This window comes from Zosterops lateralis (genome assembly GCF_965231275.1).
Source record: "Zosterops lateralis genome assembly, chromosome: 5".
NCBI classification, from domain to species: domain Eukaryota; kingdom Metazoa; phylum Chordata; class Aves; order Passeriformes; family Zosteropidae; genus Zosterops; species Zosterops lateralis.
In genome coordinates, this window is record NC_139766.1 from 2162578 (window position 1) to 2176616 (window position 14039).

The 14039-nt window shown below is 53.6% G+C and overlaps 2 protein-coding genes across 2 annotated transcripts; both read left to right on the plus strand.

Moving 5' to 3' along the window:
• Window positions 1-584: 584 nt before the first annotated feature.
• Window positions 585-6219, plus strand: LOC310909958 (uncharacterized protein; the record flags this gene model as incomplete). The annotated part of the gene is made up of 8 exons (XM_083862345.1): window positions 585-700; window positions 1913-1995; window positions 2793-2853; window positions 3082-3164; window positions 3289-3459; window positions 3547-3640; window positions 5822-5886; window positions 6166-6219. The coding sequence occupies exons 1-8, from the start codon at window positions 661-663 to the stop codon at window positions 6217-6219; spliced, it is 651 nt and encodes a 216-aa protein (XP_083718471.1). The 5' UTR covers window positions 585-660.
• Window positions 6220-8433: 2214 nt separating this feature from the next.
• On the plus strand, window positions 8434-13609 carry LOC310909959 (uncharacterized protein; the record flags this gene model as incomplete). The annotated part of the gene is made up of 9 exons (XM_083862346.1): window positions 8434-8488; window positions 8662-8756; window positions 9309-9455; window positions 10519-10624; window positions 11244-11349; window positions 11648-11697; window positions 12314-12435; window positions 13239-13292; window positions 13574-13609. 9 exons carry the CDS (start codon window positions 8434-8436, stop codon window positions 13607-13609), a joined length of 771 nt encoding a protein of 256 aa, XP_083718472.1.
• Window positions 13610-14039: the final 430 nt, after the last annotated feature.

Consider the following 14039-nt stretch of genomic DNA (forward strand, 5'->3'; position numbering starts at 1 on the left):
AGGGGAGGGTGGACAGGGAGGGGACAGGGACAGGGAGAAGAGGGGACAGGGGACAGGGAGGGGACAGGGGACAGGGAGAGAAGGGGACAAGGGACAGGGACAAGGAGAGGAGGAGACAGGGAGGGGACAGGGGACAGGGAGGGGACAAGGGACAGAGAGGGGACAGGGAGAGGGAGAGGAGGGTGGACAGGGAGGGGAGTGGACAGGGGACAGGGAGGGGAGGGAATAGGGGACAGGGGAGAGGGGCCAGGGAGAGGACAAGGGACAGGGGACAGCTAGGGGACAAGGGACAGGGAGAGGGAAGGGACAGGGAGAGGAGGGGGGACAAGGAGGGGACAGGGGACAGGGAGGGGACAGGGGACAGGGAGGGGACAGGGAGGGGACAGGGGACAGGGAGGGGACGAGGGGACAGGGGACAAGGAGGGGACAGGAGAGAGGGAGGGGATAGGGGACAGGGAGGGGACAAGGGACAGGAGACAGGGAGGGGACAGGGAACGGGGAGGGGACAAGGGACAGGGGACAGGGAGGGGACAGGGGACAGGGAGGGGACAGGAGACAGGGAGGGGAGGGCGGTTTCACTTCCCCGCAGGGACGGCGGAGCAGCTCCAGGGACAGGGAGGCGCCCCAAAATCTCTCGGGGGGTTTTGGGGTGTCCCGGGCATGGCCTGGGCTTGGGACGAGTTTGGGGGAAACCTCACGGGTAAGGAGGGATTTTTGGGGGGCTCAGGAGTTTGGGGTTTGGGATTTGGGATTGGAGAGAGAGTGAAACCAGCCCGGAATTGGGGTGGGGGATTTTCCTTCAAAATTTGGGGGATTTTTGGGGGGTCACGAGTTTGGGGTTTGGAGGTTGAGATTTGGGGTTGGAGGGAGTGAAACCAGCCCCAAATTAGGGCTTGGGGTGGAATTTTCCCTCAAAATTTGGGGTTTGGGATTTGGGGTTGGAGGGAGTGTGAAACCAGCCCAGAATTGGGGTGGGGGAGGATTTTCCCTCAAAATTTGGGGTTTGGGGGTTGGAATTTGGGGTTGGAGGGAGTGAAACCAGCCCGGAATTGGGGTTGGGGGGGATTTTCCTTCAAAATTTGGGGGATTTTTGGGGGGTCACGAGTTTGGGGTTTGGGGGTTGGAATTTGGGGTTGGAGAGAGTGAAACCAGCCCCAAATTAGGGCTTGGGGTGGAATTTTCCCTCAAAATTTGGGGTTTGGGGGTTGGAATTTGGGGTTGGAGGGAGTGAAACCAGCCTGGAATTGGGGCTGGGGGTGGAATTTTCCCTCAAAATTTGGGGTTTGGGATTTGGGATTGGAGGGAGTGAAACCAGCCTGGAATTGGGGTTGGGGGGGAGAATTTTCCCTAAAAAATTGAGGGATTTTTAGGGTTGGGATTTGGGGTTGGAGGGAGAGTGAAACCAGCCCGGAATTGGGGTTTGGGGGGGAGGATTTTCCCTCAAATTTGGGAGGATTTTTAGGGGGTCACGAGTTTGGGGTTTGGGGGTTGAGATTTGGGGTTGGAGAGAGAGTGAATCCAGCCTGGAATTGGGGCTGGGGGTGGAATTTTCCCTCAAAATTTGGGGTTTGGGGGTTGGAATTTGGGGTTGGAGGGAGTGAAACCAGCCCAGAATTGAGGCTTGGGGTGGATTTTTCCTTCAAAATTTGGGGGTTGGGATTTGGGATTGGAGGGAGTGAAACCAACCCTGAATTGGGGCTCAGGGGAGGATTCGCCCTCAAAATTTGGGGGATTTTTGGGGACAGGGTCGGGCTTGGGAAAAGGTTTGGGATTCCCCAGTGGATCAGGGATTGTGGGAATTCTCCAGGGGGAGTCAGGAATGTCCCTGGGGACGCTCAGGGGTGCCAGGGACTGTCCTGTCACCTGTTGTCACCCTGGGTGTCCCCAAAATCCTGACTCGGGGTCTCCACAGCCATCCTGGAGTCCGGGAGCAGCGAGGAGGAGGAGGAGGAGGAGGAGGAGGAGGAGGAGGAGGATGAAGAGGCTCCTGGACAGGTGTGGCTTCCAGGCTCCTTTTCCATTGGATTTCCCGCTCCTGATCCCATAAATCGAGGGATGAAGGGGGGATCCATGTCTGGATTCCAATGGAATATCCTGCTGGTGCCGATGGAATTCCAATGGAATGCTCCGCCGGTGCCAATGGAATGCCAATGGAATTTCAATGGAATACTCTGCCGGTGCCGATGGAATTCCAATGGAATTTCAGTGGTGCCAATGGAATGCCAATGGAATTTCAATGGAATACTCTGCCGGTGCCAATGGAATTCCAATGGAATTTCAGTGGTGCCAATGGAATGCCAATGGAATTCCAATGGAATACTCTCCTGGTGCCAATGGAATCCCATTGGAATGTCCTGTGGGTACCAGGCCAATAGAATGCTGGAATTCCACCCCATGGCCATTATTCCAAGAGTCATCCCATTCCATCCCATCCCATCCCAATGGAATTCTATCCCAATGGAAGTCCATCCCAAAGCCATTCCATCCCAAAGCCATTCGATTCCAAATAGAATTCTATTCCCAATGGAATTGCATCCCCAATAGAATTCCATCCTCAATAGAATTCCATTCCCAATGGAATTCCATCCCGAGGCCACTCCAGCACCATGATAATGTCACACCACGCCAACACCGTGACATCTGCCGATGGAATTCCATGCCAGTGGAGTTTCATGCCGATGGAATTCCGTGCCAATGGAATTCCATGGCAATGAAATTCGGTGCCGATGGAACTCCGTGCCAGTGGAATTCCGTGCCACCCCAGCGCCTCATTCCCATTTTTCCCACCACAGCTGTCACCCCTGGATCTGGTGCCGGGTGACACCGAGGCTCGGCTGGCCCAGCTGGAGGAAGGTGAGCCCTGTCCCCTCCCGGTGTCCCCTCCCAGTGTCTCATCCCCTGTCCCCTCCCAGTGTCCCATCCCCTGTCCCCTCCTGTGTCCCCTCACGGTGTCCCCAATGTCCCTGGCCCCTCCCTGTCCCCTGGCAGTGCCAGCCCCTCTCCCGGGTGCCCTGTGGGTGGTCACAGGCAGGACGCTGCGGTGGCACTGTCCCCTGGGTGTCACCGCGGTGTCACCGGCAGCGTCGCAGGCTCTGCTGGCCGAGCTGGCGGCGCTGGACATGGAGGTGGAGCTGGAGCAGAGAGCCCAGGCCTTCCCTGCCCAGGTGAGGGCGGGGACAGGGCCCCAAAGGTGTCCCCTCATGGGGACAAAGGTGCCAGGACACCCTCGGGGCACGCCCGGCTCGGGGGGTGTAGGGAGAACCCCAAATCTGGGATTTTGGGATTCAGGTGGAGCAGGAGAACATGCGGCTGGAGAGGCCGAGCCTGGCCAGGACCCCAGAGGTGACCCCAGAGAAGGTGACACCTGTGACGACTCCTGAGGTGACCCCAGAGGAGGTGACACCCGTGATGGCCCCTGAGGTGACACCTGTGACGACTCCTGAGGTGACCCCAGAGAAGGTGACACCTGTGATAACCCCTGAGGTGACACCTGTGACGACTCCTGAGGTGACCCCAGAGGAGGTGACATCTGTGATAACCCCTGAGGTGACACCTGTGATGACCCCGGAGGTGACCCCAGAGGAGGTGACACTCACGAAGGTGTCCCTGGAGGAGACACCCACCCCTACTCAGGTCCCAGGTGATCTTGGGGTGTCCCATCCCATCCCGTCCCATCCCAATCCCATCCCAATCCAAATCCCATCCCAAACCCAATTCCAACCCCAACCCAAACCCATCCAATCCCAATCCTACCCCCAACCCCAAACTCATCCCGTTTCCTTCCTATTTAGTTTCCTCTCATCCCAATTCCATCAGATCCATCTAATCCCAAATTATCTCAGTTCCATCCCATCCCCAATCCAAACCCAACCCTATCCCAATCCCAACCTCAACCCCAAATCCCATCCCATCTAATCCCATCCCATTCCCATCCCATTCCCATCCCATTCCCATCCCAATCCCAACCCAAACCCATCCAATCCCAATCCTAACCTCAACCCCAAACCCATCCCATCTAATCCCATCCCATTCCCATCCCATTCCCATCCCAATCCCAACCCAAACCCATCCAATCCCAATCCCAACCTCAACCCCAAACCCATCCCATCTAATCCCATCCCATTCCCATCCCATTCCCATCCCAATCCCAACCCAAACCCATCCAATCCCAATCCCAATCCCTGCCCCGCTGTCCCCGGGGCCGTTCCCAGGCCCCGTTTTGGGTCCCACGTAGCGAAAGGGACACCGAAATTCAACTTTGGCCACCGAAACCTGAAACCTGAAACTCGAACCCCAAAACCCAAACCCGACTTCCCCTTTCCCATCCCACCTCCCCAAGGAGCCGGTTCCACCTCTCGGCAGCCTCGGGGACATCCCAAGATCTCCCTGTCCGAGGAATTCCCAGATTTCATCGCTGGGATGATCCTTGTGGGGGTTTTGGGGATCCCAGGGGTGTCACCCCCGTTGTCACCCACGTCATGGGTCCCGTTCCATGGATTCCCATGGGGATGTTGGGGACACGGTGGGGACGGGGTCACCGGGGTGGGGGGACAGCTCTGGGATGGCCGTGCTGGCCCTTTCCCAGCTTTTTTTTCCCCCCATTTCCAACCTTTTCCCACCTTTCAATTCCCCCTTTTCCCGCTTTTCCTCTATTTTCCACCCCTCAATTCCCCCCTTTCCCACTCCCCATTCCCGCCCTTTTCCTCCTTTTTTCTCTTTTTTCCCTTTTTCGCATTCCCAACCCTCATTCCCGTTCTTTTCCCTTTTTCCCTTTTCTCCCTTTTCCCCTTTTTCCTCCTTTTTTTCCCCTTTTCCCCCTTTTTTCCCCTCCTTTCCAACCTTTTCCCACCTCTCAATTCCTCCTTTTCCCCATTTCCCTCTCCTCATTCCCTCCCTTTTCCCCCTTTTTTCCCTTTCCCCCCCTCACTTTCCCACCCCTCAATTTCCCCATTCCCCTTTTCCCCCATTTCCCCCCATTTTTCTTCCTCTTTTCCCCTCATTTTTCCCTCTTTTTTCCCTCTTTTTCCCCCATTCCCACCCCTCACTCCCTCCCCATTTCCCACTCTCCTTTTCCTCCTTTTCCCCCTTTTCCTCTTTTCCTCTTTTCCTTTCTTCCCCTTTTATCCCCTTTTTTCCCCTTTTTCCCCCTTTTTTCCCCTTTTTTCCTCTTTTTTTCCCCCTTTTTTCCCCCCATTTCCCCCCTTTTTTCCCCCATTCCCCCCCTTTTTTCCCTTTTTTCCCCCTTTTTCCCCTTTTTTCCCATTTCCCCCCCCTTTTTTCCCCATTTTTTCCCCCTTTTTCCCCCTTTTTCCCTTTTTTCCCCCCTTTTCCCCTTTTTCCCCCCTTTTTTCCCCCTTTTTTCCCCTTTTTTCCCCCTTTTCCCCCTTTTTCCCCCTTTTTCCCTTTTTTCCCCCTTTTTCCCCCTTTTGCCCGTTTTTTCCCCTTTTTTCCCTTTTTTCCCCTTTTTTCCCCTTTTTTCCCCTTTTTTCCCCTTTTTCTCCTTTTTCCCCTTTTCCCCCCTTTTTCCCCCTTTTTCCCCTTTTTTCCCCTTTTCCCCCCCTTTTTCCCCTTTTTTCCCCTTTTTCCCCCTTTTCCCCCTTTTCCCCCTTTTTTCCCCTTTTTTCCCTTTTTTCCCCTTTTTCCCCCTTTTTTCCCCCATTCCCATCCCTCATTCCTATTTTTCTCCCTTTTATTCTTTTCCTCCTTTTTTCTCCCTTTTCCTCCTTTTCCCTTTTCCCCTTTCTCCATTTTTTCCCCTTTTTTTCCCCATTTTTCCCCCTTTTTTCCCCATTTTTTCCCCTCATTCCCATTTTTTTTCCAGCTCCCCAGGAAGATCCATCAGAGCTCTGTGACCTCAGGGAGCAGCTGCAGCAGCTTCACACTCAGGTACCCCCAAGACCCCAAAACCTTTTCCCAATTTTTCCTCCTCATCCTCAGGAAGGATTTTTAGGGTCAAATCCCCCCATAAAGTCCCAAGGCTCAGAATGAAAATTTTTTTTTTAAGATTTTTTGAGATTTTTTACTGGTTTTATGGATTTTTAATGGATTTTTTACTGATTTTTTTTTTCACTGATTTTAATAGATGTTTCACATGGATTTTTCATGGATTTTTTTCCAGAATTTTTTTGTGGATTTTTTGTTGATTTTTCATTGATTTTTTTACAGATTTTTCACGGATTTTTCAATGATTTTGTGGAGTTTTCAGGGAATTTTCACTGATTTTTAATGGATTTTAATGGGGTTTTTCACGTGGATTTTTTTGTGGATTTTTTACTGATTTTTCTTGGCTTTTCTCTGGATTTTTTTGTGGATTTTTCATTGATTTCATCGATTTTTCACTGATTTTTTGTGGATTTTTCAGGCTTTTTGTGGATCTTTCATGGATTTTTTTCATGGAACTTTCACGTATTTTTCACAGAATTTTCATTGATTTTTGTGGACTTTTCACATGGATTTTTCATGGATTATTCACAGAATTTTTGCTCATTTTTTTCGGGGAATTTTTGGGGAATCTTCATGGAATTTTCACAGATTTTTTTTGTGTATTTTTCACGTGTTTTTTCCACAGACTTTTTTCCCTCGGGTTTTTCTTGGATTTTTTTCTCAGAATTTTCAGGGAATTTTTCACTGATTTTTTTTTCCCAGATTTCTCCCGGATTTTCTCCCAGATTCCTCCTGGATTTTTCCCGGATTTCTTATGGATTTCTCACTGATTTTTTTTTTCCATTTTTTTCTCACATTTCTCATGGATTTTTCTCTGATTTTTCCTGGATTTCTCCTCACATTTCTCCCAAATTCCTCTCAGACTTCTCCCGGATTTTCCTGGATTTCTCATGGATTTCTCACTGACTTTTTTTCCCAGATTTCTCCTGCATTTTTCACTGATTTTTTCCCAGATTTTTCCCGGATTTTTCCCAGATTTCTCCCGTATTTCTCATGGATTTCTCACTGATTTTTTTTTCCCGCATTTTCCACTGATTTTTTCCGGGACTTCTCCAGCATTTTTCCTGGATTTTTCCTGGATTTTTCCCACATTTTTCGCAGATTTCTCCCAGATTTCTCACGGATTTCTCACTGATTTTCCCTGGATTTTCCCCACATTTCTCCCTGATTTCTCCCGCATTTCTCCTGAATTTCTCCCAAACTTTTCCCCCATTTTTCCCAGATTTCTCATGGATTTTTCCCACATTTCTCATGGATTTTTCCTCCATTTCTCCCTGTTTTTTCCCTGTTTTTCCCGGATTCCCTGGCTCAGCTGGCTGCGGAGCGGGAGGAGCAGCAGCGCCTGCGGGCGGCGCTCGGAGCCACCCAGAGAGCCCTGAGCTCCTTCAAGAGAGGTCAGCGTGTCCCCTGTCCCCTCCCGGGGCCACCGGGGCCACCAATGACACCAGGGACATCAGGGTCACCAGGGCCACCAATGACACCAGGGACATCAGGGCCATCAGGGTCACCAATGACACCAGGGACACCAGGGGTGCCAGTGCCACCAGGGTCACCAATGACACCAGGGCCACCAATGACACCAGGGCCACCAGGGTCACCAATGACACCAGGGACACCAGGGTCACCAATGACACCAGGGCCATCAGGGACACCAATGACACCAGGGCCATCAGGGTCACCAATGACACCAGGGACACCAGTGTCACCAATGACACCAGGGACACCAGGGGTGCCAGTGCCACCAGGGCCACCAATGACACCAGGGACACCAGGGACACCAGTGTCACCAATGACACCAGGGCCACCAATGACACCAGGGCCATCAGGGACACCAATGACACCAGGGCCACCAGGGTCACCAATGACACCAGGGCCATCAGGGACACCAATGACACCAGGGCCACCAGGGCCACCAGGGTCATCAGGGTCACCAGGGCCACCAATGACACCAGGGCCATCAGGGTCACCAATGACACCAGGGCCACCAATGACACCAGGGCCATCAGGGACACCAATGACACCAGGGCCACCAATGACACCAGGGACACCAGGGCCATCAGTGACACTGGTGACACCAGGGCCATCAGGGTCGCTAGGGTCACCAGAACCACTAGGGCCATCAGTGACACCAGGGTCACTGGTGTCACTGGGGCCACCAAGGCCATCAGGGTCACCAGGGCCACCAGGGTCATCAGGGCCATCAGTGACACCAGGGTCACAAATGACACCAGGGCCACCAAGGTCACCAGGGCCATCAGGGCCACCACAGTAATCTGTGCCACCAGGGTCACCAGTGCCACCAGGGCTACCGGTGCCACCAGGGCCATTGGTGTCATCGGTGCCACCGGAGCCACCAGGCCCATCAGGGCCACCAGGGCCATCAGTGACACTGGTGACACCAGGGTCACCAGGGCCATCAGGGCCACCAGGGCCATCAGTGACACTGGTGACACCAGGGCCACCAGGGTCACCAATGACACCAGGGCCACCATGGCAATCTGTGCCACCAGGGTCACCAGTGCTACCAATGCCACCAGTGCCATCGGTGTTACCAGGGCCACCAGTGTCACCCTGTGGGTGGCAGGGATGTGGCTGTCCCCAGCCAGGGCAGATGGCCGTGGTGGCATCTCCCTCATTTCCCCCTTTTTCCCCCTTTTTTTCCCCTTTTTCCCCTTTTCCCGTCCCCTCCCCGGTGCCACCCCCTCGTTGTCCCCTCAGTGTCCCAGATTGTCACCCAGGATTACTGCCAGGCCCTGGAGCAGCTGGAGCTGGAGCAGGAGCTGCGCTGCCACGCCGAGGCCTTCGCCCACCAGGTGCCACCGAGGCCTTGGGGACATCCCCGGGGGTGGCAGGGAGGGGACAGAGGTGTCACAGCACCCATGGGTGCATCGCAAAGGGAATGGGATGATCCCAAAGTGGGTGAAATTCCGGGATGGGATTGATGGAAGGTGACACCAAGGTGACACTGAGGGGTTGGGGACATCTCTGTGGGGTTGGGGATGTTCCTGAGGGTGACACTGAGGTGACAGAGGTGTCACAGCACCCATGGGTGCATCCCAAAGGGAATGGGATGATCCCAAACTGGGTGGAATTCCCAATTGGAATCGGGTGGGATTGATGGAAGGTGACACCAAGGTGACACTGAGGGCTTGGGGACATCCCTGGAGGTGACACCAAGGCCTTGGGGACACTCCTGGGGGTGGCACTGAGGTGACAGAGGTGTCACAGCACCCATGGGTGCATCCTAAAGGAAATGGGACAATCCCAAAAATCTCCCCCGGGATTGATCCAGGTGGGATCCACTGAAGGTGACACCTCGGTGACATCGAGGTGACATCAAGGTGACACCTGGGTGACGTCCCCAGATGCTGCTGGAGCAGAAGGAGGCGCACAGGCAAAGCTCCATCCTGCTCAGGAGCTCCGGGCCCCAATCCCAAATCCTGGAATTGCTCCAAGAACTGGGAAAACTCCGCCGGGAACTGGAGGAGACGCGGCGGGAAAAACGGGACAAGGTGACAGAGGATTGTCCCCAAGTTTGGGGACATCAAGTGAGGGATTTTCCCCAAATTCGGGCAGGAGAAGGTGAGGGATTGTCCCCAATTTGGGGACATCAAGTGAAGGATTGTCCCCAAATTTGGGACATCAAAGGGCGGGACAAGGTAAGGGATTGTCCCCAGATTTGGGGACATCAGGTGAGGGATTGTCCCCAAATTTGGGGACATTGGGTGAGGGATTGTCCCCAATCTGGGGACATCGAGGGGCAGGAGAGGGTGAGGGATTTTCCAGGATTTTAGGGGATTTCTCCAGGATTTTTTTGGGGATATCTGGAGGATTTGGGGTGGATTTTCTGGGATTGTTTCTGATATTCTTGGAAATTTGGGGGGAATTTCTTGGTATTTCATGGGATTTTCTGGGATTCTGGTGGGATTTTTCTGGGATTTTGGGGGAATTTTTCTGGGATTTTGGGGGATTTGGGGGGGATTTTTCCAGGATTTTGGGGGGATTTTTCCAGGATTTTCGGGGGCTTTTTCCGGGATTTGGGGGGATTTTTCCAGGATTTTGGGGGGAATTTATCTGGGATTTTGGGGGATTTTATCTGGGATTTTGGGAGATTTGGGGGGGATTTTTCCGGGATTTTGAGGGGATTTTTCCAGGATTTTCGGGGGATTTTTCCGGGATTTTGGGAGACTTTTCCAGGATTTTGGGGGGATTTTTCCAGGATTTTGGGGGGATTTTATCTGGGATTTGGGGGGGATTTTTCTGGGATTTTGGGGGGATTTTATCCAGGATTTGGGGGGGATTTTTCCAGGATTTTTGGGGGGATTTTTCGGGGATTTTGGGGGATTTTTCCAGGATTTTCGGGGGATTTTATCTGGGATTTTGGGAGATTTGGGGGGGATTTTTCTGGGATTTTATCTGGGATTTGGGGGGGATTTTTCCAGGATTTTGGGGGGATTTTATCCAGGATTTTGGAGGATTGGGGGGGGGGGGGATTTTTCCAGGATTTTCAGGGGATTTTTCTGGGATTTTGGGAGATTTTTCCAGGATTTTATCCAGGATTTTGGGTCCCCACAGGAGCAGGAGCTGCGGGAGGAGCTGGATCGGGCTCGGGGGTCGCTGCAGGAGGCGCAGGAGGAAAAACGGGAACTGAGGGAGAGGCTGGAAAAGCTGGAAAAGGAAGGTGGGAATCGGGCAGGGGGAATTCCAGGGGAATTCCAGAGGTTTCCAGTGGAATTTGAGAGGATTCCAGAGGGATTCTAAAGGATTCCAGGGGGATTTCAGACTGAATTCCAGTGGAATTCCAGAGGGATTCCAGATTATTCCAGGAGATTCCAGAGGGATTCTAAAGGATTCCAGGAGATTCCAGAGCTATCCCAGAAATATTCCAGAGGGTTCCAGAGGATTCGAGATTCCAGAAGAATTTCAGTGGAATTCCAGTGGAATTCTAAAGGATTCCAGAAAGATTCCAGGGGGTTCCAAAAGAAATTCCAGAGGGTTTTCAGAGGAATTCCAGAGGGATTCCAGGGAGGTTCCAAAATGCTCCCAGAACATTCCAGAGTATTCCAGGGGAGGTTCCAGAGAAACCCAGCGGAATTCCAGAGAAATTCCAAAGGATTCCCATGGGATTCCAGATTATTCCAGAACATTCCAGAGGAATCCCAGGGAAATCCCAAAAGAATTCCAGAGGATTCCGGAGGGATTCACTGCGGAGTGGAATTCCAAAGGAGAAATTCCAGGGGAATTCCAGAGGAAGTTCCAGAGAATTCCAGGGAATTCCCGACTCTCCCGTCTCGTTCCAGCGCGGTCCCTGCGGGAGCAGCCGATGTCACCCCAGAGCCACCACCCGGTGCCACCAGAGCCACCAGAGCCACCACCGCTGCCACCGCCTGTCACCGCCCCCGTGGAGTGAGTGACACCGCCCCGACACCCCTGGGGACAGCCCTGAGTGTGGGGACAGGGGGACAGAGGTGGCACCTCCCCTGTGTCACCTCTGTCACCTCCGTCACCTCCCTGGTGTCACCTCCGTCACCTCCCTGGTGTCACCTCCTGTCCCCTCCTCTCCCCTTGTGTCTTCTCGTGTCACCTCCCCTGTGTCACCTCTGTCACCTTCCCCATGTCATCTCTGTCACCTCCCTTGTGTCACCTCCTGTCCCCTCTGTCACCTCCCTGGTGTCCCCTCACTGTCCCCTCTGTCCCCTCGCAGTCCCCTGGCCGCCCTCAGGAAGAGAAAAGCGACGAAAACCCCGGAGCAAAGTGAGTGACAGCCATGTCCCCAAAGGGTCACTGATGTCCCCAAAGGGTCACCGATGTCCCCAAAGTGTCACAGGGAATGTCCCTAAAGGCTCACAGGGAATGTCCCTAAAGGGTCACCAATGTCCCCAAATTGTCAGAGGGAATGTCCCCAAAGGGTCACAGGGAATGTCCCCAAAATGTCACAGGTGACATCAGGAGTGTCCCCAAAACTGTCACAGGGTTGGGGGAGAGGTGACATTGGGAATGTCCCCAAAGGGTCACAGGTGACATCAGGAATGTCCCCAAAGGGTCACGGGTGACGTTGAGAGTCCCCAAATGTGTCACAGGGTCAGGGATGGGGGTGACATTGGAGCGAGTGTCCCCAAAGGGATGGGTGGCATTGGGAATGTCCCCAAAGGGTCACAGGTGACATCAGAGTGTCCCCACAGGGTCACAGGTGACATCAGAGTGTCCCCAAGAGGGACAGGGGCAGGTGGCAGCCCCACCCTCAGTGTGACCCGAGCAGTGTCCCCAACACACAGGGGGAGGTGACATCACGGTGCCACCCTCGGTGTGTCCCCAGTCCTGTCCCCGTGGTGGGAGGTGACAGGAGGTGACATTGTGGTGCCACCCTCAGGTCCGGCGGGTCTCGGGGCCGTTGGGGACATCGGGGACATCCGGGCCAGGGCCGTGCAGGAGATGCTGGAACGGATCCGCAACGGGATCGTCCTGAGGCCGGCCCGGGACAGGGGACAGCAGGTGACAACCACGGGGACAATGGGGACAATGGGGACAATGGCCCGGGCCAGGGCTGGCATTGATCCCGGGATTCCCAGAATTCTGCAATTCCTGGAATTCCGGCATTCCCTGAATTTCATATTCCCGACATTCGGCATTCCCGGGATTTGGAATTCCTGGAATTCTGCAATTCCGGGGATTTGGTGTTCCTGGAATTCCGGCATTCCCGGGATTCGGCCATTCCCAGAATTTCAGCATTCCTGGGATTTGAAATACTCGGGATTTGGCATTCCTGGCATTCAACATTCCCAGGATTCAGCATTCCCAGAATTTCGGCATTCCTGGGATCTGGAATTCCCGAGATTCAGCATTCCCACAATCCTGCAATTCCTGGGATTTGGCTTTCCCAGGATTCAGCATTCCTGGGATTTTGAAATTCCCAGAATTTCGGCATTCCTGGAATTTGGCATTCCCAGGATTTGGGATTCGGCATTCCCAGAATTTCAGCTATTCCCGGAATTCCAGCAATTTGCAACTCAGCCATTCCCAGGATTCAGAATTCCTGAAATTGGGCATTCCCAGATTTTCAGCATTCCTGGGATTTGCAATTCCCAGGATTCAGGATTCCTGGGATTTAAAATTCCCAGACTTTCAGCATTCCCAGGATTCAAAATTCCCAGGATTTGGCGTTCCTGGCATTCAGAATTCCCAGAATTCAGCATTCCTGGAATTCTGCCATTCCTGGGATTCCAAACTCCCAGAATTTCAACATTCCCAAGATTGGGAATTCCCAGAATTCCAACATTTCCCAAATTTTCCCGCAGGATTCCGTGGCCAGCAGGAGGCGCAGCGCGGCGCTGGAGCTGCGCGGGATCCTGGTGGGTGGAGCTGTCACCTCGGTGTCCCCAAAGTGTCCCCAAAGTGTCCTCTCAATGTCCCCTCATTGTCCCCTCAGTGTCACCTCAGTGCCCATAAAGTGTCCCTTCAGTGTTCCCTCATCATCCCCTCAGTGTCCCCTCAAAGTGTCACTTTGGGGGTCTCCCTGGTGTCCCCTCATTGTCCCTTCATTGTCCCCAAAGTGTCCCCTCATTGTCCCCAAAGTGTCCCCTCAAAGTGTCACTTTGGGGGTCTCCTTGGTGTCCTCTTGGTGTCTCCTCAGTGTCCCCTAATTGTCCCCTCATTGTCCCCTCAGTAGCACCTCATTGTCCCCTCATTGATCCCTCAGTGTCCCCAAAATGTCCCTTCAGTGTCCCCTCATTGTCCCCTCAGTAGCACCTCATTGTCCCCTCATTGTTCCCCCATTGTCCCCAAAATGTCCCCTCAAAGTGTCACTTCAGGGGTGTCCTCTTGGTGTCCCCAAAGTGTCCCCTCACTGTCCCCTCATTGTCCCTTCACTGTCCTCTCAGTGTCCCCTCAATGTCCCCAAAATTTCCCCAAAGTGTCCCCTCAAAGTGTCACTTTGGGGGTCTCCTTGGTGTCCTCTTGGTGTCCCCTCACTGTCCCCAAAATGTCCCCTCATTGTCCCCTCCCTGTCCCCTGGTGTCGCAGTGTCCCGTTCGGAGGAGCCGCCGGAAGCGCAGCGGGAAAATCTGGGATCAGGAACCCGGGAAAATCCAGGAAAATTC